The 27,170-nt window shown below is 35.4% G+C and overlaps 2 protein-coding genes across 3 annotated transcripts; one reads left to right on the top strand and one right to left on the bottom strand.

Annotated features, from left to right (window-relative positions):
- The first annotated feature begins 380 nt into the window (after positions 1–380).
- LOC123694356 (chitooligosaccharidolytic beta-N-acetylglucosaminidase) lies at positions 381–22,687 on the top strand. 2 transcript variants are annotated; one of them, XM_045639769.1, is made up of 10 exons: positions 381–818; positions 8,784–8,885; positions 9,520–9,726; positions 15,977–16,185; positions 16,450–16,783; positions 17,294–17,435; positions 18,485–18,670; positions 18,982–19,214; positions 20,204–20,439; positions 21,590–22,687. In XM_045639769.1, exons 2-10 carry the CDS (start codon positions 8,794–8,796, stop codon positions 21,769–21,771), a joined length of 1,821 nt encoding a protein of 606 aa, XP_045495725.1. In that variant the 5' UTR covers positions 381–818; positions 8,784–8,793; the 3' UTR covers positions 21,772–22,687. The 2 variants fall into 2 exon arrangements, with proteins under 2 accessions (XP_045495725.1, XP_045495726.1); XM_045639770.1 differs by lacking the exon at positions 381–818 and adding an exon at positions 833–875.
- A 1,195-nt stretch (positions 22,688–23,882) lies between these two features.
- LOC123694373 (retinal homeobox protein Rx1) lies at positions 23,883–26,650 on the bottom strand. The gene is made up of 3 exons (XM_045639795.1): positions 26,277–26,650; positions 25,511–25,625; positions 23,883–24,638 (listed from the first exon to the last, which is right to left on the bottom strand). Exons 1-3 carry the CDS (start codon positions 26,481–26,483, stop codon positions 24,079–24,081), a joined length of 882 nt encoding a protein of 293 aa, XP_045495751.1. The 5' UTR covers positions 26,484–26,650; the 3' UTR covers positions 23,883–24,078.
- Positions 26,651–27,170: the final 520 nt, after the last annotated feature.

Genomic DNA, 27,170 nt, shown 5'->3' with positions numbered 1-27,170 from the left:
TTTAAAATCCCTAAGTAAAGTTATAATTGCTCGTTTAATTAGCTCTCCTTTCAGCGTGTAATTGACACTGTAAAATTAATTGTCTTGATCATTGTGATTGTACTAAGCATGTACTAAGCCCAGTTGTTTTTTTATTTATTTTAGGTAGGTATGTATATTGTACGGTTAAACGAATATTATTCAAATAATAGACACAAGTACTAGTACAAAAGACAGTAGAAGAATTATACATTTCAACGTATATTATTCACAGCAATGTGTTATTATTAAACATTGCTATGTGTAAATAAATAAATCCATTCTCCCGCCAAAAGCGTAGTTGCAGTATCCCTGTATCATTCACTTCATCAATCAGTCGACAGTCGTCCAATCAGAGCGGTTCGCGCCATCCGCAAGTGTGCGCGCCTTTATCAAAACTGTGTTAATGTGGTCTAAGCGGTTGTATAATGTATTCACTAAACAATAACAAAATTACCTACTTAAAACGAACCGTGCTGATTGCCGGGCCATAACTTAAGTGAACTTCGGACTGCAAGCACACGCGGCTGCATTTCGTGAAAAAAATAAAAACATTTTCAACTACAAACCAGTCCTGCGGTTTGTTCTCCCGCCTTGTTTCAAAAACGAATAATAAAGACGATATCCCGTCGCAACTTTGTTATGAAAATAAACCTAGTTTTGGTATGAACGAAGTTTTAATAATTTGGAAGTAATAAAGTTCGCGTATTTATAATGAGCAGATAATAAAGTGATAGTTGTGTGACTTGTGTGCTAGAAAAATATCGAATAAATCTCGTGTCCGATTTTAGCTGATTCTTGTAAGTATTACTTTAAAAATATCGAATAAATCTCGTGTCCGATTTTAGCTGATTCTTGTAAGTATTACTTTATATTTATTCATTAGTCAGCTATCTAGTAAAAGTTATTTATAAGACGTAATTATTGCAAACAAGATTATTTATTGTAGATTGTATTTATCACGATTTATCTTAATTATTCTTGATTTTTTTGGAAACACTCAAAATTTTCTATTTCACTGAAAACAAAATTTCATCGTTTATTTTATTTTTTATAATACTTGATGATCCGAACAACATATTCTGTTAAAAAATTCTGACAACTGCAAACACCAAGGTTACAAAGCAAAAAAGTTACATAAAACGTGTTTCGAACAATTCTATTGAAAATATATTAAAAAAAAACTTAGGTACTGTCTACTGAACAATATAGTACCTAGATACTTTATATGGGATATAATTGTTTTATTTCAATCAATTTAACTTTTTTACGACAGAAATAATTATCTAAGTACTTAAAAGATATAATTTTAAATATTTTCCACAATGTTTATATATCTAAGTAACGTGTAACTATAGGTATCTAAATTGTTTTGTTATAAGTTGCGTACGATACGATGTTTAAATACGGATTGAAAAATTCGGGGATACATGGAAACATATCCCTATAATTTTCCAAGAAATTAGAGTTATTTAGTTGGTTTCTTGTAGCTACTAGGTAGTTATTATTCTTTACTTATACCTAGTAAGGTTTAAAAGAAATCTTGTAAAGAAATAATCCCTATATTATCATCATCATCATCATCATCATCATCATCAGCCCATATACGTTCCCACTGCTGGGACACGGGCCTCCTATGAGGGTACAGGCCATAATCCACCACGCTGGCCAAGTGCGGAATGGCGGATGACACATGTCGTCGAACTTTTTTTTTTTTTAATTCTTCGACATGTCGGTTTCCTCACGATGTTTTCCTTCACCGTTCGAGCAGTGGTGATGTTACAACATGCGCAGATAAATTGAAAAATCAATTTATTTCCTGCGCGCTCGCCTGGTCTCGAACCACGGACTTATCGATTCGAAGTCCGAGGTCTCACCACTGAGCCACCACTGCTCTACCTCACCTCTGCACTTATATTATAATGTTATTAAAACACGTCATGACAAATTTTCCTTGTTCTATTTCTTATTAGTAATTAGCCGTGTTAAGATTTTATCAGTTGGTAGGTAATACATCTAAGTCACAATTATTTTAAATCTAGTAACACAATCTCAGTAGGTAATTGATAATATACCTACCTATATAATAACTCCACTCTGGACATAAATAAAACAAATGACCAGCATTAATAATTATTGTGTTTAGTTAGATATAAAGAATAAGATTCACTTATTTATAGCAAGAAAGAAGAATACTCGTACCTATATTGTACATAGTTATTTTAATTGTCATTGATTAGAAATAAAAAACAGTACATAATACATGATGACCTTATACGATTTTAATACTAACATAATAATTATCAGTAATGGAACACTCAGTTACCGACTAGATCTATAAAACAAGTTATCAAGCAACTTTGATGCTATGACATATTACAGCCGCTAGTTTTTCTGACACGATTTTGATGGCTACAGGCTATGGGAACTTGAGTTTCCATTGGATTCCTTATTAAATGTTCACTAATGATACAAGAAAACTTCAAGAAAATATAGCCACTTCCACTGAATTTTACCTTAGGTATTTTTGCAATTAGAATGTCTATCTCGATATAGTTCTGTGGGCTATACGTGTAATATACTTATTTTAGGAATTTAGGCATTTTTATTTCATGACTAAAGGAAAGGAAAAATATCTGTAATTAATGTCGTGTACGCAATCATTACTAATAACACAATTAATTCAATAAAAGTAAGAACGTTTTATGTGTAATTAAGTACCTATTAAAATATACGTTTTCACTTTTATAAAAAATTCAAACAAAAAAACGGCGCGTGAAAGATTGATAGCTGTCATTAGACAGTAACGTTCATTTATATTCTGTGGTAATAGGTTTTTAAATAGATGCGTGTGACAACGGAACCGTGGCGTGCGGAAGTCGCGGTGTGAAGTTCCGATAATGGCAACATCGCTGATAACATCGGGCCCCGTTAGCACGCAATGCATCGTTTATGATGCATTGCTTATGAGCGCACGAGTATGTGAGCGCATAGTGAAGACACCAATTCGATTTTGTTACCTCTGTATTAATTGTACTTCTCTGTATAAAGGCTGTTGTTATAGAATTATAGATTCTTCAACTGGAAGACGAATATCTAAATAATTATGTTTCAGATAACGGTAATTTACGAAACACTATACTTTAAAATCCATAAACTATTGTTCTTGTGAAGTCCATCGTATTGATGAAATAATAACACCACATTATTTTTAAATTAACTCACGTTTAAAAGTTCGCGTCATTTTGAATTGTTAATACCTACATTATCTTAATTAATTGCTTACAAGGAAATCCACTTGCGATCGTGATTATAATTAATATTTTTTCTAGATATTATTATTATAACATTAGATAACATTGACAGTTCATCTTCATATAATACGTAGTTACGTCTCAATCAAGAAATATAAATTTAAAAAATATAAGTAATCAGTTAGATATTATCTGTGTGAAATTGTATTCGATGCAAATCTATACAATACAATAACAATAAAATATTACCATAACGATTCGATCTACAAGTATACAAGTATTTATTTAAAATATAATTAATATAGTTATAATATATTATGTAGAAAAACTATAGAAATGCAATTTTACAGTAAGCACATTATTAAACCTATGCATAAAATTAAACAAATTGTGCAAGCTTTTTTATCACACAGTAAACTTGCGTAGGTACATTTAGAACAAATCGAGAATAAAGAATGTTCAGTACTTGCTATAAAAGGCTGACTACTTAGGTCAAAGACTGCAGGCTTGCCTGTCTTGTTGGATATTTGCATTTGCCTATAGTTCAGGATACATCGCCCATTTTTGCAAGTGACTACTACTATCAAGCTAATTTTCCGTTTGTAGCTTTATTTTGATGAGACACCCAATAATTTCGTGTACGAAAGTCTCGATTGTGGTAGTTAACAGAGATAACAAGGATAATTTTTTTTGATTTGATGGTTCTGAAATATTTATTACTAACTGAATTTTTTTTTGTTCAATTTCAAGATAATTACCTAAATTATTCGAAAAAATATTTGTCCTACAAAATCTATGGTTGGTTCAAAGAGTCCCCCTTTCCAAAGTGTATCGATAACGAGGTCATCATAAATGATTACTAACAAGCTGATTTTTTTGTTTTCACTTAGTTAATGTTTATATAATTCAACGAACATATTGTCCTACAAATTGCGTAATAAATATTTGAGAACCATCAAATCAAAAAATTTTATCCTTGTTATCTCTGTTAGCTACCACAATCGAGAGTTTCGTACACGAAATTATTCGGTGTCTCATCAAAATAAAGCTATAAACGGAAAATCAGCTTGATAGTAGTCACTTGCAAAAATGAGCGATGTATCCTGAACTACTATCCATGTTTCCCGGCATTGACCTAAAAAATTATGCTTACTTATCTAATATGTTGCGTACATAATAGAATTAACTGGAGAAATAATATCCACATAATATTAATGTATACAGTATATTGTATACCTAATATCAATATGAAATTCTTTGCTCTACCTAAGTTCGTAATTGCCTGAACGGATTTGATTTGTCGGAAGAATTCAACAATAAATAAAATAATTTGTTGTTTCATACATTAAGCTAGTTTAAAATATTACGACTTCATTTTTTACATTTTTTTTTTTATAGTCGTATTATTGCCACCGTTTAATTTGCTCTCGGTTAGGAACAGTGTAAGGATGTCTGTGCTCGTGGCCGGGGACCTCAACGCCAAGTCGGTGTCTTGGGGTTGCCGGGCAAGTGACGTGCGCGGTACACTGCTTGCAGACTGGGCAGTTGCCTCCGGGTTAACACTTCTTAACCGCGGAAGAGAGCTGACGTGCGTGCGACAGAGGGGTGGCTCCATTGTAGACGTCACTTTCGCGAGCCCCCCTCTCGCCCGGTGTATTCAAGACTGGAGGGTTCTTGTGGACGTGGAGACGCTTTCGGATCACCGGTACATCCGGTTCAGCGTATCCACGCCCTCAGCGGCCTCCAGCCGAATCCCCACTGGTGAGCGCCGCCCACGCTGGGCACTTGGTAGCCTCGATAGGGAGCTTCTCATTGAAGCTGCCATAGTGCAGGCTTGGCTCCCGACGCCGCAATATGGCAGCGTTGATGTGGAGGAGGAGGCCACTTGGCTTGCTGATGCAATGGTGCAAGTGTGCGACGCGAGCATGCGGAGAGTGCGATCGGTTCCGAGAAGGCGACAAATGTACTGGTGGTCCGCCGATATCTCCCAGCTACGTGCTTCTTGCGTGGCTGCGAGGCGGACGTACACCAGGCACAGACGCCGTAGACGGCGTGACGAAGAGGAGGAAGCGCGGTTATACGCCGTCTACAGAGACTGTATCGTGTCTCTCCAGGACGCGATTAAGGCAGCAAAAACTCGCGCTTGGGAGGAGATGCTCGAGGGTTTGAACCATGAACCTTGGGGTCGGCCGTACAAGAGGGTGAGGCAAAAACTTCGCCCTTGGGCCCCGCCCTTATCTCAAACTCTAGAGCCTCGATTTCTGGAGCAGGTGGTGACGTCCCTGTTTCCGGATCGGGGAAGACATTCTCCCCCTCCGATGGCACCCACAATGACAGCGCAGGAGGAGCCCGCTGATGAAAATGTCCCGGCGGTCACGCGTGACGAGCTCGCAGTGGCAGTGGAGCGGCTCAAAGCAAAAAACACCGCCCCTGGCCTAGATGGTATCCCAGGGCGGGTTTGGGTGTTGGCGCTCGGTGCACTTGGACCCAGGGTGGAACAACTGTTCACGGAATGCCTCCAACAGGGCCAATTTCCCCGGAGGTGGAAGACTGGGAAGTTGGTGCTGTTGCAGAAGGACGGACGCCCGCGCGATTCGCCCTCGGCTTACAGGCCGATCGTGCTGCTCGATGAGGTGAGCAAGCTCTTTGAGCGCGTTTTCGCAGCTCGCCTCATCGATCATCTGGAGGGAGTGGGGCCGGACCTGAGTGAAAACCAATTTGGATTCCGCCGGGGACGGTCCACCATTGATGCGATTGCGGCGCTGCGTGATCTCGCAGACAATGCGGCTGATGATGGTGGAGTGCTTTTGGCGGTGTCTCTTGACATCGCCAACGCCTTCAACACGCTGCCATGGAGTTGCGTAATTGAGGCGCTCCGCTGCCACAACGTGCCCGAGTACATGGTTCGTTTGATGCAGTCCTACCTGTCAGAGCGGGCTGTGGCGTACCCCGCACGCCGTGGATGGACGGAAAAGGAGATGTTTTGCGGTGTTCCACAGGGCTCGGTTCTTGGGCCACTTCTGTGGAACATCGGCTATGACTGGGTCCTGCGCGCCACTTATATCCCGGGTGTAAGCGTGCTTTGCTACGCGGATGACACCCTGGTGACTGCGCGCGGGGCCTCGTATAGGGAGGCGGCCCTCCTTGCGACCGCTGGTGTGGCGGAAGTTGTGCGCAGGATCAGAAGACTTGGCTTAGAGGTGGCTTTGGACAAGTCGGAGGCGATTTTGTTTCGGGGCCGTCGGAGGGCGCAACCTGCTGGTTCAGCCATCCAGGTGGGTGGTGCGTCCATCAGCGTCAGTTCCACGTTGCGCTATTTGGGTATCGTGTTAGACAGCAGTTGGACATTCGTGGAGCACTTCCGTCGCCTCGCCCCCCGTCTTGTTGGGATGGCCGGGGCACTTGGAAGTCTGCTCCCGAATCTTAGAGGGGCTGGGGGCGCGTGCCGTCGTCTTTACACCGGCGTCATTCGCTCCATGGCCCTCTATGGTGCGCCCATTTGGGCCGACTCTTTGAGCACCCGTAACAGACCCTTCTTGCGTAGACCGCAGCGGGTCATGGCGCTCAGAGTCGTGAGGGCATATCGCACGGTGTCTTTCGAGGCCGCGTGCGTAATGGCCGGGACGTCCCCGTGGGACCTGGACGCCGAAATGCTGGCGGACGTTTATCGCCGCGTCGCCGCGTCCAGATCGCATGGGATCAATCCATACCTGGAACAAGTCCAGGAATGGAAGGCTGAGGCTCTCGAGCGGCGATTCAGGGAGTGGAAACGTCGGCTCGAAGAGCCCAGCGCAGGAGCAAGGACGGTCGAAGCCATCCGACCGGTCCTACGTGAGTGGTGCGACAGGCGGCATGGGGCCACCACCTTCCGCCTGACACAGGTGTTGTCCGGACATGGCTGCTTCGGGCGGTACCTGTGCAAAGTCGCCAGACGGGAGCCGCAAATGGCTTGTCATTGGTGCGACTGTCCTGAGGACACGGCAGACCACACTCTCGCCGTGTGCCCAGCATGGTCCGAGCCCCGTGCTCGCCTGGTCGCAGTCGTCGGCCCTGATCTCTCCCTGCCTTCCATAGTTCGTGAGATGGTTGGCAGCGACAGATCGTGGAGCGCGGCTGTCACATTCTGCGAGGATGTGATGTCGCAGAAGGAGGAGGCAGAGCGGGTCCGCGAGAGAAACCCTGCCGCGGACCCAATTCGGCGTCACCGTCCTATTGGGCGTCGTCGCCGTGTCGCGGCCGCTTTACACGGTCGCAACTTGCCTCCTTGATGATGGGCGCCGGATGATGGAACGGGGACATAATCCATCATCCGGTGCGGAGAGGCGGCGTGAGAAGTGTTCCGTTCACGCCACCCCCCAGGAAGGTAGAGCTGGCGGCCTCCCGCCACAGCTTTAAGTCGTGTTGGGCCTAGAGATAGGTTGCCGCTGACGGGTCTACGGATGCGTTCCAACGAATACCCGCGGCTCCGTCAATACAGCGGCACGGCGGAACACAGTGGAGTTTAGTCGGTAGGTCCCTGCACTCTGCAGGGTGAGTCCGACATAACCCAGGGCCCTTTCCCTGAGCGCTCTGGGTATGCCTAAATGCATTCTCCACTATAAAAAAAAAAAAAAAAAAAAAAAAAAAAAAAAAAAAAAAAAAAAAAAAAAAAAAAAAAAAAAAAAAGGAACAGTGTAAGGAGACGGAAATATATAAAATTAATTATTTATTATAAACGACTTATTCAATTAACCTTTTTAAACATTGACAGGATACCACTGCCATTATTATAGCAATGAGTAAATATTCCTATTTAATTTATTATGAAGTTTAATGTTTTTTAGTTTTATACTTAGTGGTATTTTAATTCAACCATTACGAAACATAATAAACACGAATGCACTAGTATTTTGTTGCTTGTTTTTTAAATATAAATGTTGGTAAATAAATACAATATAAAATTCTGTAATTTTGTTATTATTTTTTTTGGGAAATCCTAAATGTCGTATAATCAGTTTTTATCGCCGTTGTTTTTATATAAAAACTCAAGATTACTTTCAAGTTTAATGATATGAATTAAAGATAAACAGTAGACCATAGAACTTCGTCTTTTTCGAGTCAATTACAATAATACCTAAAGTTTGAGTAAATTTAAAAAATACGAAAAGTTAAGGCAAGATAGAAAGTTGCATCCACTTTATCCACAGTATATAATTATATCATAGTACCGTACAATATATAGTTACATATTTTAATAAATTAGCACTGACTCTATTTTATAATATAGCACTCTACATAGGTATTACCTGGTTCTACTATGATGTTCTCGATTTATCCAATCAGGTACATATTTTGGCTAATATTACGCCTTATTTAAATGATTTTCGATAAAGATTTTCGAAATGATAGAAATGCCTGCTTACAATGATATCATAAAGCTGTATTATTTCCAGTTTAGAATTAATCCCCTGGTTCATTATTGCACCTCACCTACCATAATACTACATATTTTAATTCTATTGCTTTTTTCAGGTAAATCACAATGGCGATTCACAGGATAGTTTTCCTGGTGTTATTCGTTCATCTTGTAAGCTGTAACGACAACTCTAGCAGTCCTATACCATCTGTATATGAGTAAGTCTAACTGTATAATAGATATGAATATTCATTATTTAGGCTTGCATTGTTGAACTACTCATTCTAACTGTGGTTTTGTTTGTTAATGTGAGATAATGAGCGTTCACAGGTTGGGTCTGTAACAATTACTGCGTTACGTTATGACGTTACTAATTTATACGTACTACTGACCAAATTGAGTAGAACTTGCTGACAACTCTAACAAATTGCTGAAGATTCAAGTTAACTGTTATTAACTGTGTTGTGAGCAAAATTTACGAAGAATTAATAAGCAAAATATGATTAATATGCTCTAGATTTGTGGTCTATTAATGCTATTTTTGTGAAAAGTTAGGAAAAGCGTCGACATCAATGAGTAACTTCAATAATACCTTAGAATTAGGGAATATGAATAAATATTAGTCTTTATTAGGCTGTACGAAAATTAATCTAGAGTCAGGGAAGTGAGTCTCTACACCTATAACAGCGCATTGCAAATGTGCTTACATGATTACATCGATCTTCTGAAGGGCTGCTATCTTTCCATCTTGGTAAAAATCCCTGCGAAAATATTCATCAACACTTTTATGCATATCCATTTTTGCTTATATACATACCTAAATACTAGACGCAGGCAATTAATAATTTCCAGGCCATCATGGACGTACAAATGCGTGCCAGACGAAGGTTGTCAACGGTCCCAATCACCTCAACCCACGCTCAGTAATGTGACAGGCACAGTGTATGAAAGCTTGGACCTTTGCCGTACAGTATGTGGCAGGTTTGGCGGAATATGGCCCAAGCCTGGTACCGCCGCGTTGAGCATGCAGACTGTTAAAATACACCCTAATTATTTAAGGTGAGTAGATTCGAAGTACATAAATTAATTGTAGGTACCTAAGGTAGGTTAAGTTAGGTGTACAAGGTAGGTAAGGATAACTTATAAGATTTGACAATACATTTTAAGGGTACATAGTACAATCGCGTTCTTCATATCAATTAGTCAGTGAATAGGTATATAGATACCTATTCACTGACTACCATACCATAGGGTATAACTAATTTTTGTATAATCCGTCGTATTATAATATAAAGTTTAAGATTTCTAATTTTTACTGAAATAATAAAATCATTGAAGTTTCCGACCACAAAATATAAATAACTACTGCAGTATTAACCGACATGAAGGAATAAAGGCCAGCGATGGCAAACTGATTATGCATCGAGGTTTCTAGGTTAATTTGCATGAGCCTTTCTTCGAGTGAAAGAGAATATTTACTACAAATCGAGTCTTTATTATTGTTTGTTTGACCTTTGGGATCCTTTAAAAACTCGAATAAAATTAAACCTCAAGTATTTAAATCTTGTTTATGGAAACCAACCACGTAACAAGTACCATTAAAACTATTTTTATTGCGTTCTGTGTTTTACTATCAATAACTATTAATATTCAGAAACGCTTAAACTAATAACTATAAAAATAAATGACTAATTGATTTTGCACTTATTTATTACATACCCGTACGCCGTACGCCGTACGTACGCCGTAATAGATATCAAGATGTAATTACAAAGAGCTTTATACATTATTAAAGTTGATTTACACACTACACTACTCTTTTTACTCAAAACACCAGATAAACATGAAGCAGGAAATGTACAACATTTCAATTGAATTTATGAGAAAATTTTATTGTAACATAACATGACGACACTGAGATATTTTGATTGTAAAATAGGTATGTATGAATTATTTTTGTGAATACAATGTAGAGTTCCTACAAACACGTTCAAAAACCTTTAAGATAACAACGTTCCTAGAAGCTTGGCCTAATTTTAGAGAACTTATCTGCGTTACTTTGTTACATGAACCAGTTTAACTATTAACTTAACCTAAAATTGGCTATAATTAAATTGCATACCTATGCACTAAAATTATATATCATATAATATACTTTATACAGGAATATAACAGAATCATAAACATGAAAGAATAGATTGAAAGCTCGTACACAAAAGAAACCAAACGATAGCGTTAGTTACATTAAAAACCTATAAATCGGAGCTTTCAATTACGCTTAAAAATAGTTCAAGCCAGTTTATGTTTATAGTATTGTAGTATTCCAAGAATATACGGTACTTTCTATTTTTGATCTGGGTTAAAACGATCGAATACCGACAGGAATGTTATCAGGTAGGGCTTATGAAATTGTAGAATAGGTATCTAAGTAGTGAAATAAAGAGCGAATGTTTATCTACGGCCGCGGCGGTATGGTAATAAATAAGAAGAAGAGATTTTCTATAATAGTAGAGTACTTATCATGTTATAAAATATAAACCAAAGAATTAAAACCTTGGACTATTGTTAATTTAGCTTCCAATATTTTTATACTAGTATTTGTGTACTAGTTTACCTTCTTATTGTCTTTTATTTATCAACTTTAAACGGCTTTAACAACATTCAACATACAACAAGATTCGCAGACCTAGTTAGGTACTATTGTATTCAAATGTGTAACCGTTTAAAGAAGGTTTAAAAGTATTAAATATCTGAACTGAACGAACTAAATCGAGCATTGTTTATACCGATAATAATTATTTTATTACATTACATAAAATTATATTTTGCAAATAAAAATATAGTTATTTGTTTCATATAAATATGTACTATAAAAACTACTTTTAATCTAAAAAACAGGAATATGAGCTATTATTTACATTGTAGGTCTATTAAATAACATAATAATGCTTCTAGGCTGCAGCAGATTATTGCAAAGAGGAAGCCACAGATAATAACATAGCGTGATTGTAAAAACATAATTTATTTACATGATAGCTTCTATATAATCACTATTCGCTACCGGTAACTCGTCAACTCATCAGTTTAATTGAACAAATTATATACTACTGAACAGTCATATATTTAATTCTAATATATGAAAATCTAATAAAGATCAGTTTATTATACAAAAAAGTGGTGATAAATATCCTGCTTTTAACTCAAAATCGGCGTAACGGATTTTAATGATTTTTCTCAGCTGGGATTACCCAGTAAAAGTCATTAAACCCTAATGGGTATTAACTAAAAATTATTAAAATTAGGTATGTTAAAAAATATGCTCTAGGCGCAGCCGATGCGTTGTGGAGTAATTCATAAGTTATTTTTATACTAATCATAAAGATAGATAAAACATTTTGAACATAATAGGTTGTCTAAAATGAATGCTACATACAGCTTGAAGTACCCACTAATAACAATGGACATGATGAGGTAGCTAGGTGTTATTTTTTATTAGAAAAACAAATCGATTCAAAACAAGGGAAATACGCCAATTATCCAAGGCTATTTGTTATTTTCGATTTGTCAGATAAATTAGCTTAGTCTTTATTCAAATAAATTAGCTTTTCACATCGAAGTCAATTTTATAGCAATTAAACTGCATATTATATTGTAACAACATAATATTCAGTCTGTTGGTTTCGCCTGTTCGAATTTAACCAACAAGTTTTGAAAATCATAGATTGTACTGCCTAGAAAATCATTTCTTCTACATGAGCTGTTCAAAATAATAGGTACGCAACTTCTAGTCATAGTAGACTGTCTCCTGTCCGTCTATCTATTTTAGTAAGCATGGTGACGGTAGCTGCGTCACTCACGACGACATATCGCAGATGACGATTTCTCGTGTTGTGTATTTATAAATGCTTGCTACAATAATGTATAGTGTGTCTATTAAATTGATATTGATATACGATACAGTGCATTGATATTTATGGCCTTGTCATTTAGTTAAACCAGATTATAAGTTGCATTTCGCAGCGGTATCCCGTATCTGATTGCAAAGTCGTGACTATGATTTTTTTTCCACAACTAAATAGATGATTTCCTTTCCTGGTTTCCTACTTTTTCTAAAAAGATTTATTAAAAATGGAAATAGTTTTAATTTTCATAATAAACATAGGTATTTCTTTAGGATTTTATACGGGCTATCGTTAAAGCTATACGGGAACACCCTACAAGAATGATGATCGAAAACATGTATAAATTTTGCTTTTACTTTCTACATAGGTACATAACTATTTTGCAATTGATTTTTTAAAAAAGTAGGTATTCTTACTTTTTGGAATTTTTTTTATGTGCACTTTGGTTCGCTTTTTCTTCTATACCTAACGAAATGCTTTGAGTTGTTAGAATAGAGAAATATCAAAGGGCGATGATGTATTAATAGATACTATTTTATCCTTGTTAATTGACTTTTTCTGTCAATCAAAGTTTCGATATCGTGATATTATATAGGTACATATATTAATTTATTGATTTTTAGATATTATACATATTTTTATGTAGATATAATGGAAAAATGCAGATAAGCTAACCACTTATGGTCTTTATGATTATTGATAACTGATAACATACCTACCCAATTTTATACATCAATGTGAAAACAAGTCTAATAATTCTAAAATCAATCAAATGAGGCAATATGAAAGTCTCACAATAACATTTTCTATCGTGATTGATTGTATTAACTTATTTATTAGTAATATACAACCCTTACAAGGGTCATTGAACGCCAAGTCACTAAACAAATTGGCCAAGTGAACCGATCCTTATCCCGACTCTACATTGGAAAGGGCTCGCTTATAAATCTTTTTATTTTTTGGGCACCATCCAACCGCTTCTGAGACTACGATAAATTTAGCAAATAACCACTAGGTATAAATAACTTTAGTAGTCGATACGCGACGTGATCTTTTGTGTAGACGTAGTAAATAAAAATAAAATATATTATCTAGGCGTCTGTTGTTCTCCGCTTACTTACAGCGCGTTCACAATTTTACTACCTACGTTTAAGTATTTGTATTTATATTATAGTCGATTAACATTATTATTTTTTCTAGGTTTGATGTAGTATGATTGTATCCCTTTTAACCTATTTCCTTAATTTTCACTTCTATGAAATTTATAAGTATGAAGTACCCTAAAACATATTAAATATACCTAACAACAGTTTTGCAGTGTAGCGAATTCTTTTGTGAAATCGCACATAGGAAATGAATAATCAGCGCAATATATTGAGAATAATATGCACCGAATAAAATTGGTTCCAACTAACCGCCGCCCACACTTAATTCAGATAAAAGCAGTTTACCCATATTGAGTAAAGGTGAATAAAGCTATAATATCAATCAATGATGTAATAGTTTTTGGAAGGAATTCTCAAATTGTATTGTAGGTACTGTCGATGTCTATACTCTTTAAAATTATACATTTTAACTCTAACTCACACTATACTTTAAAGAACAATAGATTAAAACTAATATCTGTGACTAAATTTCTACCAATTTATGTACCTTTGCTTCCTTCAAGGAAATGTGATAGTTGCATGTTTCGCAACATATTATATTACACGGACTTATGTGTAGCTTAGAGTCAACGAACGGTGTTCAATATTGTATTGACTATTTGCTTATTATATTAGAAAATAAATTCTCTAGTGGGTTAACGTACGCGCATAATACAATTAGCGGTATTATGAATTATCACTGAATAACCAGAGACTGGATTTGGTAGAGTGACGTTATGTATTCAATGTACGGAGATAAAAATTTACTCTTATTATTCTATCTATAAAAGGTAATTTAACTGATATGTTATAATATACAATTAGAGGGGATTTGAATTTGAACACAGAACATATAAAGAGAGGACCTCTCTTTATATTATGTTCTGTGAATTATAGAAATATTATAGAGTATAGAATTTTTTTGCAGAAAGCATACCTATTCCGTAACACGTGTGGAGATGAAAATTAAAGTTCGCATGTGAAATAAATAATTTTAGAATTTCGTACCTTAAGTTAAAAGTGTAACAATACAATACACTAGTTGTTATTTGTTAATGTTATTAAGTTTTTTAAGTACTTACACTGTAGGTAATTAGAAGGCGTCCGCGCGTCAAATGATGAGATAAACATGCCATGTAGGTAAGCATCGATAAAAACTAAATTAGTTGTTTTACCAGGGAAATGCGGTTTGATGGAAAAATATTAAGCGATATGGATATGGTCACATGTAGTCACGAATTGTACTTATACAGGTTCATATCATAAACTAATATGAGTGACCTATGTAACTAGCTATGTCTGCTTTTAAAATTTTGTAAATACCATTTTTGCAGCGTTTTTCATGATGCCGCGAGTCTATAATAATTAATAAAAAATACATAATAATATCTCGTCCCCCAGTAATGTTTTAATAAAATAGCCATTGCGTTGATTTCCAAATTTTAACAAAAAAAAATATAAAGTTCTCCTAAACCTAACTAAAAATAAAAATTAAGACGATTATTAATAGCAAGATATTATTTTTCGCTACCGAATAATGTAGACAAATTAACAGAACTAGAATTAACACGATAATCAGAGTTAAAACAATGACTAGCCATTTACTTCACATTTGAGTTAACCTATTAGTTATATTGTTACTTTAGCCTTGGCAAAACAATTACTTATGAAATGAATGCGTTTTTAATGAGCAGGTGTCGCGATGTCAGTTCACACAGTTAACCAAATGTATTGATTGTTTATTTCCCTCCTTATACCTATATATTGGAAGACAAATGAGTTTTGAAGTGATCTATTATGAGATCAATAATTAATATTATGAAGCAGAATGAAATGTCATGCCCTGATATGTTATGGAGCTTGATAACTGTTAAACTTGCTATGATGCGGTTTATTTGTGTAATATATCTTTTCATGCATTATTTACAAAAAAAATTAAATGGTTACTCATCAGAAAGTCGGGCTTATTTGTTTTCAGGCAAAACATTTGGAATTATTAATAACTCGCACTATAGCTTGCTTTGGTTTTTAGGTAGGGGTTTGAAATTGTTCTTGTTGTGTAGTGTATTGGACCAATGACTAAATTATTTCATAAGCGAAATTGCATTGTTACATATTTCATAATTAGTTTAATCTTATAATCTTGAAATAATTAGTTTAATTTATACATTCTTACAACAATAGACTTGAAGAATATGTTGATTTTAACATACCAGGCATAAAAAATAACAGTAGGTACATAAATTAACTTCTTTTTTACAGGTTCGATTTAATCGATGCTCCTGTAGAGACTCGAGAATTATTAGCTAAAATGACTCAAGTGGCAACAGCAAACTTAATAGACGAGTGTAACGGCAATGTTACCGAAATAGTTACAACACCAGTTGTTGTTTACATTACTATTAAATCATCTAATCTAGAACTGACCTGGCAAACTGACGAGAAATATATGCTGGATGTTCAATCTAAAGGTAATTAATAATTAATAACGAAATTTCTGAAAAAAATATTGCTGAATCCTATTCCAATAGGCAGATCAAAAAGATTTATACAATTCGACATAAAAACAAGCAATAAGTGAAACTTGCACCTGAAAAAAATACTTAACATCAACTACCATTATGACTCTAAATTTTTCTTACAGTGTAACATTAATTTCCGACTATCACGTGTCCTAGCGTAAATAAATGCTATATTTATTAATGAAAGTCTTATATGACCATTACCAATTCCAGATGCAAACATAGCCGTCCATATATCTGCTGAAACAGTATACGGAGCTAGGCATGCCCTCGAAACTTTCACACAACTAGTAACATCAGACAAGCCAGACTATACTGACATCTATAAATGTGGTCTCAGATTAGTGTCTGGTGCTAAAATCCGGGACAAACCAGTTTATCCCCATAGAGGATTCCTTCTGGATACTTCTAGAAACTTCATTCCGTTAGAAGATATAAAGAGGATGATGGACGCGATGGCAGCGACGAAAATGAATGTTTTTCATTGGCATGTTACGGATTCTCATAGTTTTCCGTTGGAGTCAGCGAGGGTGCCGCAATTTACGAGGTTTGTATATTTCAAACGAAGAAAGCTCTTCTACACTAATATTATAAAGAGGAAAACTTTGTTTGTTTGTTTGTTGTAATGAATAGGCTCATAAACTACACCATTCGGAAGCTACATTATCCACGAGTAATATAGGCTATATAATATTATGACGCTAAGACCAACAGGAGCGGAGCCATGCGGGTGAAACCGCGCGGCACAGCTAGTTAATTATAAAGAGCTTTCTTCGTTTGAACTAGTGGGCTTTATATGTAATTTAGACAAACATGTACTTTAAATATATAAAAGACTTGGTTCTATTAATTAGGCTTGGTTCTATTAATTTACATCAGGCATCATAATTTTTATCTATTTCATGACTATTTGAATTTCTACATCTAAATCTCTACATCCATTTTTGCCTAAATATTTTTCATTTGGATTTGTATCACATACTTTAAGTTTCATGTATTAATATTGCTTCTTCATATAATTTCCACAGCTTATTTATAAAGTGTATCTATATTGCAGATACGGTGCCTATTCAGCATATGAGATATACTCCACCGAAGAGGTCCGAGAGCTGATAAGCTACGCCCAAATCCGTGGAATTAGAGTAGTTATTGAGATCGATTCTCCAGCACATGCTGGTAATGGCTGGCAGTGGGGAAAGGTAATTAATATAATTTATAATAGTGTCTTAGTTGAGCTCTGTTTTTAATAGAGGAATGGTAAGTAAAGGTACCTGACAGTATATTATTATAATTTTCATGGTTAATGTTTCAAATGGTTCATAATTTTTGATTAACTGCTCCACATGGTATTTATTTATTTATTTTACACTTAATTAATTGTACAAATAGGAAACCTTAGAATTAATAATTACATCTAAAAACAGAGTACAATTAACTTGGCGGCCTTATCACTAAGTAGTGATCTCTACCAGGCAACCACGGTAAAAAGTAACAAGCAAAGAGGTCACTAATATGGCGGGACGAGAACAGAGAAAAAAAATAGTATTAATAGTACTAGTAGCAAGAAAAACAGAAAAATAAAGAGGTTTCATCATTCAAACATGTATAAAACATATTATAATATATATCTACATAAAATAATACATACATATATACATACATAATATATATAAATAAAATATGGTAATATCTGATCGGATTAAACTGGACTGCTTCTAGTGGTATTTAATGATATCTAGCTGATTTTATCAGGTACATTCAAAATATAATAAGTATACTACATGGGATTGAACTCAGTCAGATATCCTTTTTGTCATAATATTATGATAACATTATATTTCCTAACATTATTTTTACATATTTATTACCTACCTATCTAAATTTTAATCTTATCTATCAAGATAATCCAGCTTTATCAATACCATGATTCATTAATGTGACCATAATATTTTTTAACCGACTTCAAAAAAACAAGGAGGTTATCAATTCGGCCGGTATGTTTTTTTTTATGTATGTACACTGATTACTCCGAGGTTTCTGAACCGATTTACGTGATACTTTTTTTGTTCGATGGGGGATGGTGTCGAATTGGTCCCATAAAAAATTTATTCCGATAGCCCCAGTAGTTTTTATTTTATGAGCATTTTTATCTGTATTTGTAAATGTTGCAAGTGCAAGTTTGAAGTCGGTTGTTTTTAACGCAGTTTTCACTTGTTCTAATGATATTTTACCATAAATATTCTTCCAGGAATATGGGTTCGGCGATCTCGCAGTATGTGTGAACGCAAAAGCATGGCGGTCATTGTGCATCCAACCGCCTTGTGGCCAACTCAACCCTGCTAACCCCGAAATGTATAAAGTTTTACGAGATCTGTATAAGGATATCGCTGAATATTTGCTTAAACCTGCGCTTTTCCATATGGGAGGGGATGAGGTGAGATTTTTTTAAAACTTCTCAATTGAATAAAAAATTACTACAACCAATTTCTAAGATTGACAAAAATGCAGAATAGGGTAAGATCATCAGATAAAAATAGCCTATCAAGGACATTATATTATGTATTATGATTTATGAAAATGAGAAAATTCGTAATTTGCTATTCAATTTCTTTCAGCAATTCTAACGAATTATTAAAATGAAATGTCGTGAATTGTATACAAATATTGTTAGCATAAATTAAGTAGATAGAGCGTACGGAAAATTTAATTCCGCTGAATTCAAATTTGCTCAACTATGAATTCCAGGTATTCCTCGAATGCTGGAACTCGACCCAAGAAATTGTGACCTACATGCAAAGCAAAGGCTACGATACCAACGTGGAAGGTTTTATGAAGCTCTGGGCAGAATTCCACGCAACCGCTCTCAGTATTTGGGATGAAGAGATCGCTGCTCTTGGCGGCAGTCAGCAGCCCGTGATGCTGTGGTCCTCGGAGCTCACACAGGCGCATAGGATACAGAGATATTTGAGTAAGGAGAGGTGAGTGAGGGCATTTTTATATGAGAAGTTTCTAGAAAGTACTTCCAAAGCAAATGCTAGGAAATCGTGAAACGTAAGTTATATATGAAAGCACATCGGGTACAGAAATATCTGAGTAAGGAGAGGTGAGTTTATGGGCATCTTATATAGGAGAAGTTTCTATAAAGTACATAGTAAAGGTTAGGTGGCCATGCAACTGCTCTCAGCATTTGGGATGAAGAGATCGCAGCTCTCGGTGGCAGTCAGCAGCCTGTGATGCTGTGGTCCTCGGAGCTAACACAGGCGCATAGGATACAGAGATATTTGAGTAAAGAGAGGTGAGCCTTTGGGGTGACATTATTTTGCAAGAAATTATGGCTATGGTACCCACCTGTTCATACCAACCTGTTCTTTGTTGATAAGAAAATTCCAGTTGTTTCGTATGATACACTTCTGGGATACATTGGATAACACGTTAAATAAACAATATAGTTTTTCTCGAGATTGTATAGTAACTATATTATGGTTTAGAGTTTTCGTAGAAATCATGCCAAGAAATATTTGGCTTATGAAATAAACGTTTCGAGTGCTTTTATTTATTTTTCAAAATCATAGTTTTGAAATTATAATTACTGAAATTTTGTTCTATACTTTCATTTTTTGCTGTTTGATACTTTCAAAATAAAGATTAAAATTTCTACATCCAACAATAATAAAAGCGAAACACACCTATTGACAGTTCAGCGCCATCTTTCCCTAAGTGAAGTCCCGTGTCCCCGTAGTGGGGTAAGGGGCAGATGCATTATGCATACATCTGTTTCACTGATCGATTTTTCTTTAGAGACAAGTAGGTGATCAGCCTTCTGTGTCCTACCAGACCGAGACATTTTTTTTCTTCGTCTCCACCGGGAATCGAACCCAGGACCCCTCGGTTCTACGCTCACGCGTCAACCACTGTACCAAGGAGGCGGTCATCTTTCCCTACATTACACTATATTCACCCATTCCAGATACGTAATAGAAGTCTGGGAGCCAGTATCCAGCTCATTACTATCCCAACTACTCCACTTGGGCTACCGAGTGGTATCAGTACCAAAGGACATTTGGTATTTAGACCATGGCTTCTGGGGCAATACCAAGTACTCTAATTGGAGGAAAATGTACTCCCATGTGTTGCCTGTGGAAGCCAATGTGCTGGGGGGTGAAGTTGCCATGTGGAGTGAATATGTGGACTCGCAGGCTTTGGGTGAGTAATATATAACTACATAATATATTAAAATGTGTGTCTGTTTTTTAGAGTAGCTAAAATTCATATAATTTGTGAAAGGTTTGCGATTTCCAAGAATGTGTAGTAGCAAAGTTCAGAAAATTAAGTGTGAAATTCCTTAGGTCAGTAATATTAAACATCTGCAGGTATTTTTTTTTTCGTTCATCAACTTAAGTACAAGAGAATTTAACACTAATACTTTACACTACTCACTTCCATCTTCCCAGAACAATATAATTTAAATTAATTCTAGGCAAGAGTGAATAGGCAGGCATTTTCATAGACTGCAACACTTCTTACCATCAGGTAGTGGTGCAGTCCAATGCCTGGCTATTTTATATGAAAAAAAAAATGTTTTGCCAGTTATCAATTGCTTAATAATATGTTTTCTTACTATCCGATACTATTGTTTAAATAAGTATTTAAATATTTCAGGACAATTTTCACACACGGCACGATCTGATCCTATAACTAAGCTTTCGCTTGTGTTATGGAAACCAGATGGCTGATAAACATACATTTTTATTTTAAACTAGCTTCCGCCCGCGACTCCGTCCGCGCGGATGTCCGTCTTCGCGTGAATGGTTTATTTCTCCATTTTGAGTAACTCTGACAATGACATCTTATAAAAAAAAAGAATCCACTGCGGGTTACGCAACGTGTGTTCGCGGTTACAGAACAACGTCTATGGATAAAACTGAAAAATTAAGATTTTTTTCCACGTATTTTTACAGGATAAAAAGTATCCTATTTTACGCCCAGGATAATAAGGTATAATTATACCAAGTTTCATCGAAATCGAACCGTTACTTTTCACGTGATGTCAGCATATACAGACAGACAGACAAAAATTTTTTTAATCACATATTTGTGTTTGGTATCGATCCAGTAACACCCCCAGCTATTTATTTTTTCAATATTTTCAATGTACAGAATTGACCCTTCTACAGATTTATTATATGTATAGATAAATACTTAACTCCTAAACACAGAGCAAACATCTATGTTTATCACACAAATATTTGCCCCGGGTGGGAATTGAACCCACGACCTGTGGAAGGATTGGAAGGCAGGGCCACTACCAACCAACCGGTCAGTCAAAAAAAAATTATATTTTAATCTTCCACAGATACCCGAGTCTGGCCTCGCACAGCAGCTGTAGCAGAACGTCTCTGGTCTAACCCTAGTTCTAGCGCTAGTGCCGCAGAACCTAGATTACAAAGACTTAGATCTAGATTAGCAGCTAGGGGAATCCCCTCTGATGTATTGTCACCAGCTTGGTGTTCACAACATGACGCTAGATGCCTTTAATAAACTTATTTTTTTATATGATGACGTCATAGTTTTGATAAAAACCTTGTCTACAAAGACTAATGGGTGCTAATGTCTAGATTAGCAGCTCGGGGAATCCCGGTAAATATTTATAGAAATAAACTTCTTTTTTTCTTGTATATTATGACGTCATTGTATTGGTTTTGTAATTATAATAGAAGCAATGCAACAGTTGAATGCATTTCAAATTATTGTAACATTGTTAATATTTATAGATAAATATTGTTATGAATATGATGGACTATTTTGAAAAAACATCTTGTAACAAATTACGGTGCTCTAAAATTGACATCAAATGTTTGTCTATGGTTATGATATTATAACCAAGACATAAAATGTTCGAACCACATATTTAAAAAAGTGGCTAGTAGAATGACCAAGAAGAATGACCAATCGATCAGTGAAACAGACATGTTAGAGCGTGGTTGTATTACGTAATTAAATACTGATATAATATTTCTTAGACATCTTCACTCGACCAAAGTCGGTACAAGAATGACTTGCAACTGCAGACGACCGTTATTTATAGTACGATCAAAACAACTATTCGAGTGGTGTGACAGTGTGAGTCAGCGCAGGTGTTATTTGTGTTGTTTTGATCGTTATTTTGAATACGACATGAAATATTATTATTACTCGATAATTAAATGATTGTTAATACTTTTATCCAATTGGTTATTGTTAAAATAATTAATGAAGTTAATCAATTGATTTACTTTTAAAATATAATTTTATCTTTAAATTAAACGCGCTTTAATGACATTACATTGTAAAGCCGTGACATAAATATACCTTAGAATATATATTTTGGTTAAAGGTGCTTTTCCACCAATAATATCCGAGGATGTGTAGCGAGGAATGTGTTTGTAAATAACCAATAGTATCGCTTCAAACGCTAAACACATAAAACTTCAAACTAAATGAAACAATATGATTGGTTATTTATAAACACATTCCTCGCTACACATCCTCGCACAATATTGGTGGAAAAGCACCCTTACCGCTTTCGATTTGTAGACAATATTTAAAAATAATTTATAATTCTTTGGACAGATTCATTATATCAAAATAATAATATGTAGGTATGTCTATTTAAAAATACAGTCATGGTTTTTATACATTTTTGATAAAAGACTGATATTCATAAATAAGGCTAGTCAAACTGACAAGGCAATTTTGGCTCATGAATTTACTTATGTTTAATTTATAATTTTAAAATTTTAATGAACAAACGTGTCCTTTATCTTCCTTATGAACGAAAATTATTCGTTAAAAAGTATCTAATTTTTAAAGTACTCCAAAGTTTATTTACTATTTCTACGAGTTATAAAAGATTTATTCTTTGAAATTTTAAACACACAAAGTTTTGTATTGTAGTTACTTTTGCATAGATTATTAATTATATAGGTACTTGAGTACCGGAATGTGAATTGTATACGACACATTAATTTATAAGAGCTAGCGCACAAGAGCAACTTTTGTCTCCGCAACTATTTAGTCTCTCCCATCAACTCTATGGGCTAGTATGAAAATGCGCGCACGTAGCGATACAATTGATGGGAGAGACAACATAGTTGCGGAGACAAAGTTGCTCGTGTGCGCTAGCTCTAAACTGATATTTTTGTAATTTATTTGGAAAAAATAATTTCATATAAGTGTCAGAAGAATGTGTCGTTTATGATAATTAAGGATTAAAACTTTGTAGTGTGCCTTGTAGTTTAAGTACTTATATCTTATAGGATTTGCAAATTAAGTACATTTAGAACTTAGATAGAACGTAATATGGCATTTTCGGAGTTTTTTTTATTATGAATAAAAATATTTCATAAGAAAATTGTTATTGGCTTATTTTTTAAATCCCTGTTGTTTGATTTTTTATGTTTGTGATAATATTTTGTTACCGAATTGATAAAATTTTTATAGGAATATTTCTATAGTTTACGTTTTTACATAAAATATACAATTTAATGAATAATTGTAAATAAGTAGGTAATATAAGTATATTTAGGGACCATTATTTGTGATTATTCTATGTGTAGTATTGATGTAAATAAATTGAAATAAAATATACAAAATATGAATGTGTTTAACTATTTATTATTTATTACCTCTACTACTACATTAAAACATGAAACAAAACGCTTATCCTATACCCATATACATAAGCATACTACAATGCTATCTACAAAGGCTCATAATAGTACGTGTAAAAATAAATGTATCTACAATATAAAATAGACAAAGATTACGTTATGACTAGAAATGACAAATATATCACATTGATGCCTACATCATATTGTTTCTAAGAGTACGGTCGATTGGGACGTTTTTGCTTGTTCCCATACTGAGGTCGTTCGGGACTAAATCGTGTAGCACTGTGTCGCTTCTGAAGATGCTAGTGGCAATTCTATTGGCTAGCCGTTCCGATTCTCTCAAATCATCGTCTTTGGAATGCGAGGTGAGATCGATTTCTGAATCGCTATCACTTTCACTGGTCTCTTTTTCCCTTCTGGGGTACGCTAAGTTCTGTGGCTCTTCTATTGGCACGCAATGGCAGTTGGTGTTTTTGTTTGGCACGCGTAGATCAGTTGGCACGTTGTCCGTGGCGTCTAGTTGTGGCATGAGTAACGGCGGGAACGGGTATGGCTGTTGCATCATCCTGCCGTCTTCGTTGGGGTATGGCATGGGTGGCATTTCGTGTGGCATTTGTGTATGTTCTGGAATGTTCCCGTTGTACGCATCGGGGCGGGGTGACTTGAGTTCTGGGTTGGTTTCTAATGACGGTTCTGGCGATTTATTCGATGGCGAATCCGTGCGCTCTGGCGACGAATCTGGAGGCTTGTGACCTGTAAATGGTTTTTATTCATTAGAAAGGATTAAAATTACGTTACTTATTACGATTGCAGGTGAGAGGGCGGTAAAATTTATTGTATTTATTCGTATTTAGGCGGTTATTGTATTCGTATAATATATTAATTGAGTGAAACATAAAATTGATGTAAGATTTTGAAATAAGTAAGTAATTCAAGTTGATAGTATAGCCATACTTAGTAGGATTTTTTAAATAAATCCCCACACTGTTTCAAACTTAGGTAACTACGCCAAAATCGAAAAAAATAAACTAAATGTCTGCATTTGAGCATCACGGATTTTTCAGTTATATTCAATCCAACAGATTAAACTTCGCAAATATCGCTAAACTGTGATGCTATAGCTAAATATCTTTAAACGTATTCATCTTATTTCCTCATATCAATAATCCTTCTATTTTTATTGTAGATCTTAACTAAATATATCGTACACCTAACATCAGGTAATTAATGTCGATTTGCCTTCATCTCTTGGGTATATTAACCTGGATTATTAAAACTCTATGTTATATTTAATTTAAATTAATCTTAGTATAAATTGGTATTCAACTCAAAGGCATATTATTTCAACAAACATAAATAATTCTTTAAATATCAACTATATTTTATTTATTCCGTTTCAACTTTCATCATTGTCTAATTTATACTAGGTATATCGCATTACAAATTACAAACAGTGCAATTTAAAAACTAAAATAACGTTAAATTGTAAAGATTTTCTTTCAATATATTAACTATGTGCTTAGAAGAGACCATTTCATTTACCAAAACTATATAAACAACCAGACTTAAAAGCTAAATATTAAAAAAAACCTTAGTTATTATCGAAGCTATAATATCAGACTTACCAGGCAATCCCAGTGGTGGTGTACCAAGACCCAAGCAGCGCATTCTCCAAGCATCCTGCAAAAGCTGCAAGCGAGCCTGCTTACGCCATTTCGCTCGTCGGTTTTGGAACCATACCTGCAAGAAAATACATTATAAATTAAAAAGGGAAGAACTTATCTCTTTATCGTAGGATAAATTAAGTACCTATATTATGAATATGTATTATGTTATTACTACTCTATGTAAATACAGTCAATTGAGATACGTCTCTCGTAATTAAAAAAGAGGCACGATATCATTAATGAAGTCATTATTAAAAAATATATATAATATATTTTTAAACAAACTGCATGTAAATAATTTTTCATGAAAATATTTGACCCCAAGGAAACATTTAAATTCAACTCACAATAAATAGTATATAAGTAACAACATTATGAAAGTAGGTATCTAATTAATTAGACATTTAAAAAAGAGAAAAAAAAAGTCTCTCTTATCATTTTCTAAACTCAGTAGGTAATAGTGTTAGGTAATAAATAGGTATCGAAACAGATAAATATGTAAATAAGAAACATGAGATAAGTTCTATTATAAATTATTAAATAGATAATATTTTTATAATAGATTTCATAACATAATATTTTTCACATAAAATAAAATATATATCTATACACAACGAACGCAAGCGATAAACAGTAAACTGTTCAGTGAAAATTGATATTGGAAGAGAATTTAATACGTAGAAACTAAACTCGCAAACAAAATAGACGTTATTTCGTCACTTACTTGCACTCTGGCTTCCGAGAGACTGATCCTCAAAGCGACTTCCTCTCTCAAGAACACATCTGGGTAATGAGTTTTCTGAAACAACGACTCCAACTCGCTCAGCTGTTGAGGCGTAAACGTGGTTCTGTTTCTTCTCTGCCTTCGACGACCAAACATGTATTCCGTCAGCAGATCTCCCGGCAACGGAGACAAATACGGCCCAGCCATTGTATTAAACACACCTTCAAATAATCTTCAAACTAAATGCACACAATAGTCATAATTCGACGCTCTATCGAATCAAATCGTCCGCCAATATAGCCGATTTCGCAAACGTCACAAAAGTTCACCGCGATATTTCACCAACGAATAGTCGACGATCTGGGACCCGCGTGAGAGATAATCCGTGGTAGACTGTTTGATTCTGCCGGGGTACAGTGGTGAAAATCTCCCTAGCTCCACCCCCTCACAATAGAATTGAGGTGTGGGATTGGCCGAGCGCGGCAGGGGTTGGAAAATCCAGCCAATCAGATCACTCTGCGAGGGGTAGTATTTCGAATAGGTGTAGATTAAGTTATGCCCGTAAATATAAATTCTGTATAAACGTGGTTAATTTAACACCGTGCCTGTTAATGAGATATCGGTTGTCAATGCTCTAATTAAAATGTGATTAAGGGAGTAGCGTTATTAATTTAAAATTGTGCGCTTCTGCGACTGCGTTCACTTGCTTCGGTATGGAAATAATTATATTTTTGAAATGCACAGCCATATATGATAATTACATTTTAATTATAGATAAGTGGTTATTTTTGTATACGGTTTGTAATTAATCTTAATGTATTCTTTGCCGTCTAATTTTCGTTATATCGAAGGACGAATTAAGTTATTCAATATGTACAGACGGAATTTTAATAT

The sequence above is a fragment of the Colias croceus genome, chromosome 9 (genome assembly GCF_905220415.1).
Source record: "Colias croceus chromosome 9, ilColCroc2.1".
Lineage (NCBI taxonomy): Eukaryota > Metazoa > Arthropoda > Insecta > Lepidoptera > Pieridae > Colias > Colias croceus.
This window is presented reverse-complemented; position numbering and strand designations above follow the sequence as displayed.

Coding starts and splice junctions, on each gene's coding strand:
- LOC123694356 (XM_045639769.1), top strand. CDS start 8,794: ATGGCGATTCACAGGATAGTTTTCCTGGTGTTATTCGTTCATCTTGTA. Junction 16,186..16,449: donor GCTGGATGTTCAATCTAAAG/GTAATTAATAAT, acceptor TACCAATTCCAG/ATGCAAACATAGCCGTCCAT. Junction 17,436..18,484: donor ATGGCTGGCAGTGGGGAAAG/GTAATTAATATA, acceptor ATATTCTTCCAG/GAATATGGGTTCGGCGATCT.
- LOC123694373 (XM_045639795.1), bottom strand. CDS start 26,483: ATGGCTGGGCCGTATTTGTCTCCGTTGCCGGGAGATCTGCTGACGGAA. Junction 25,626..26,276: donor TCTCGGAAGCCAGAGTGCAA/GTAAGTGACGAA, acceptor ATTTTCTTGCAG/GTATGGTTCCAAAACCGACG. Junction 24,639..25,510: donor ACCACCACTGGGATTGCCTG/GTAAGTCTGATA, acceptor AACCATTTACAG/GTCACAAGCCTCCAGATTCG.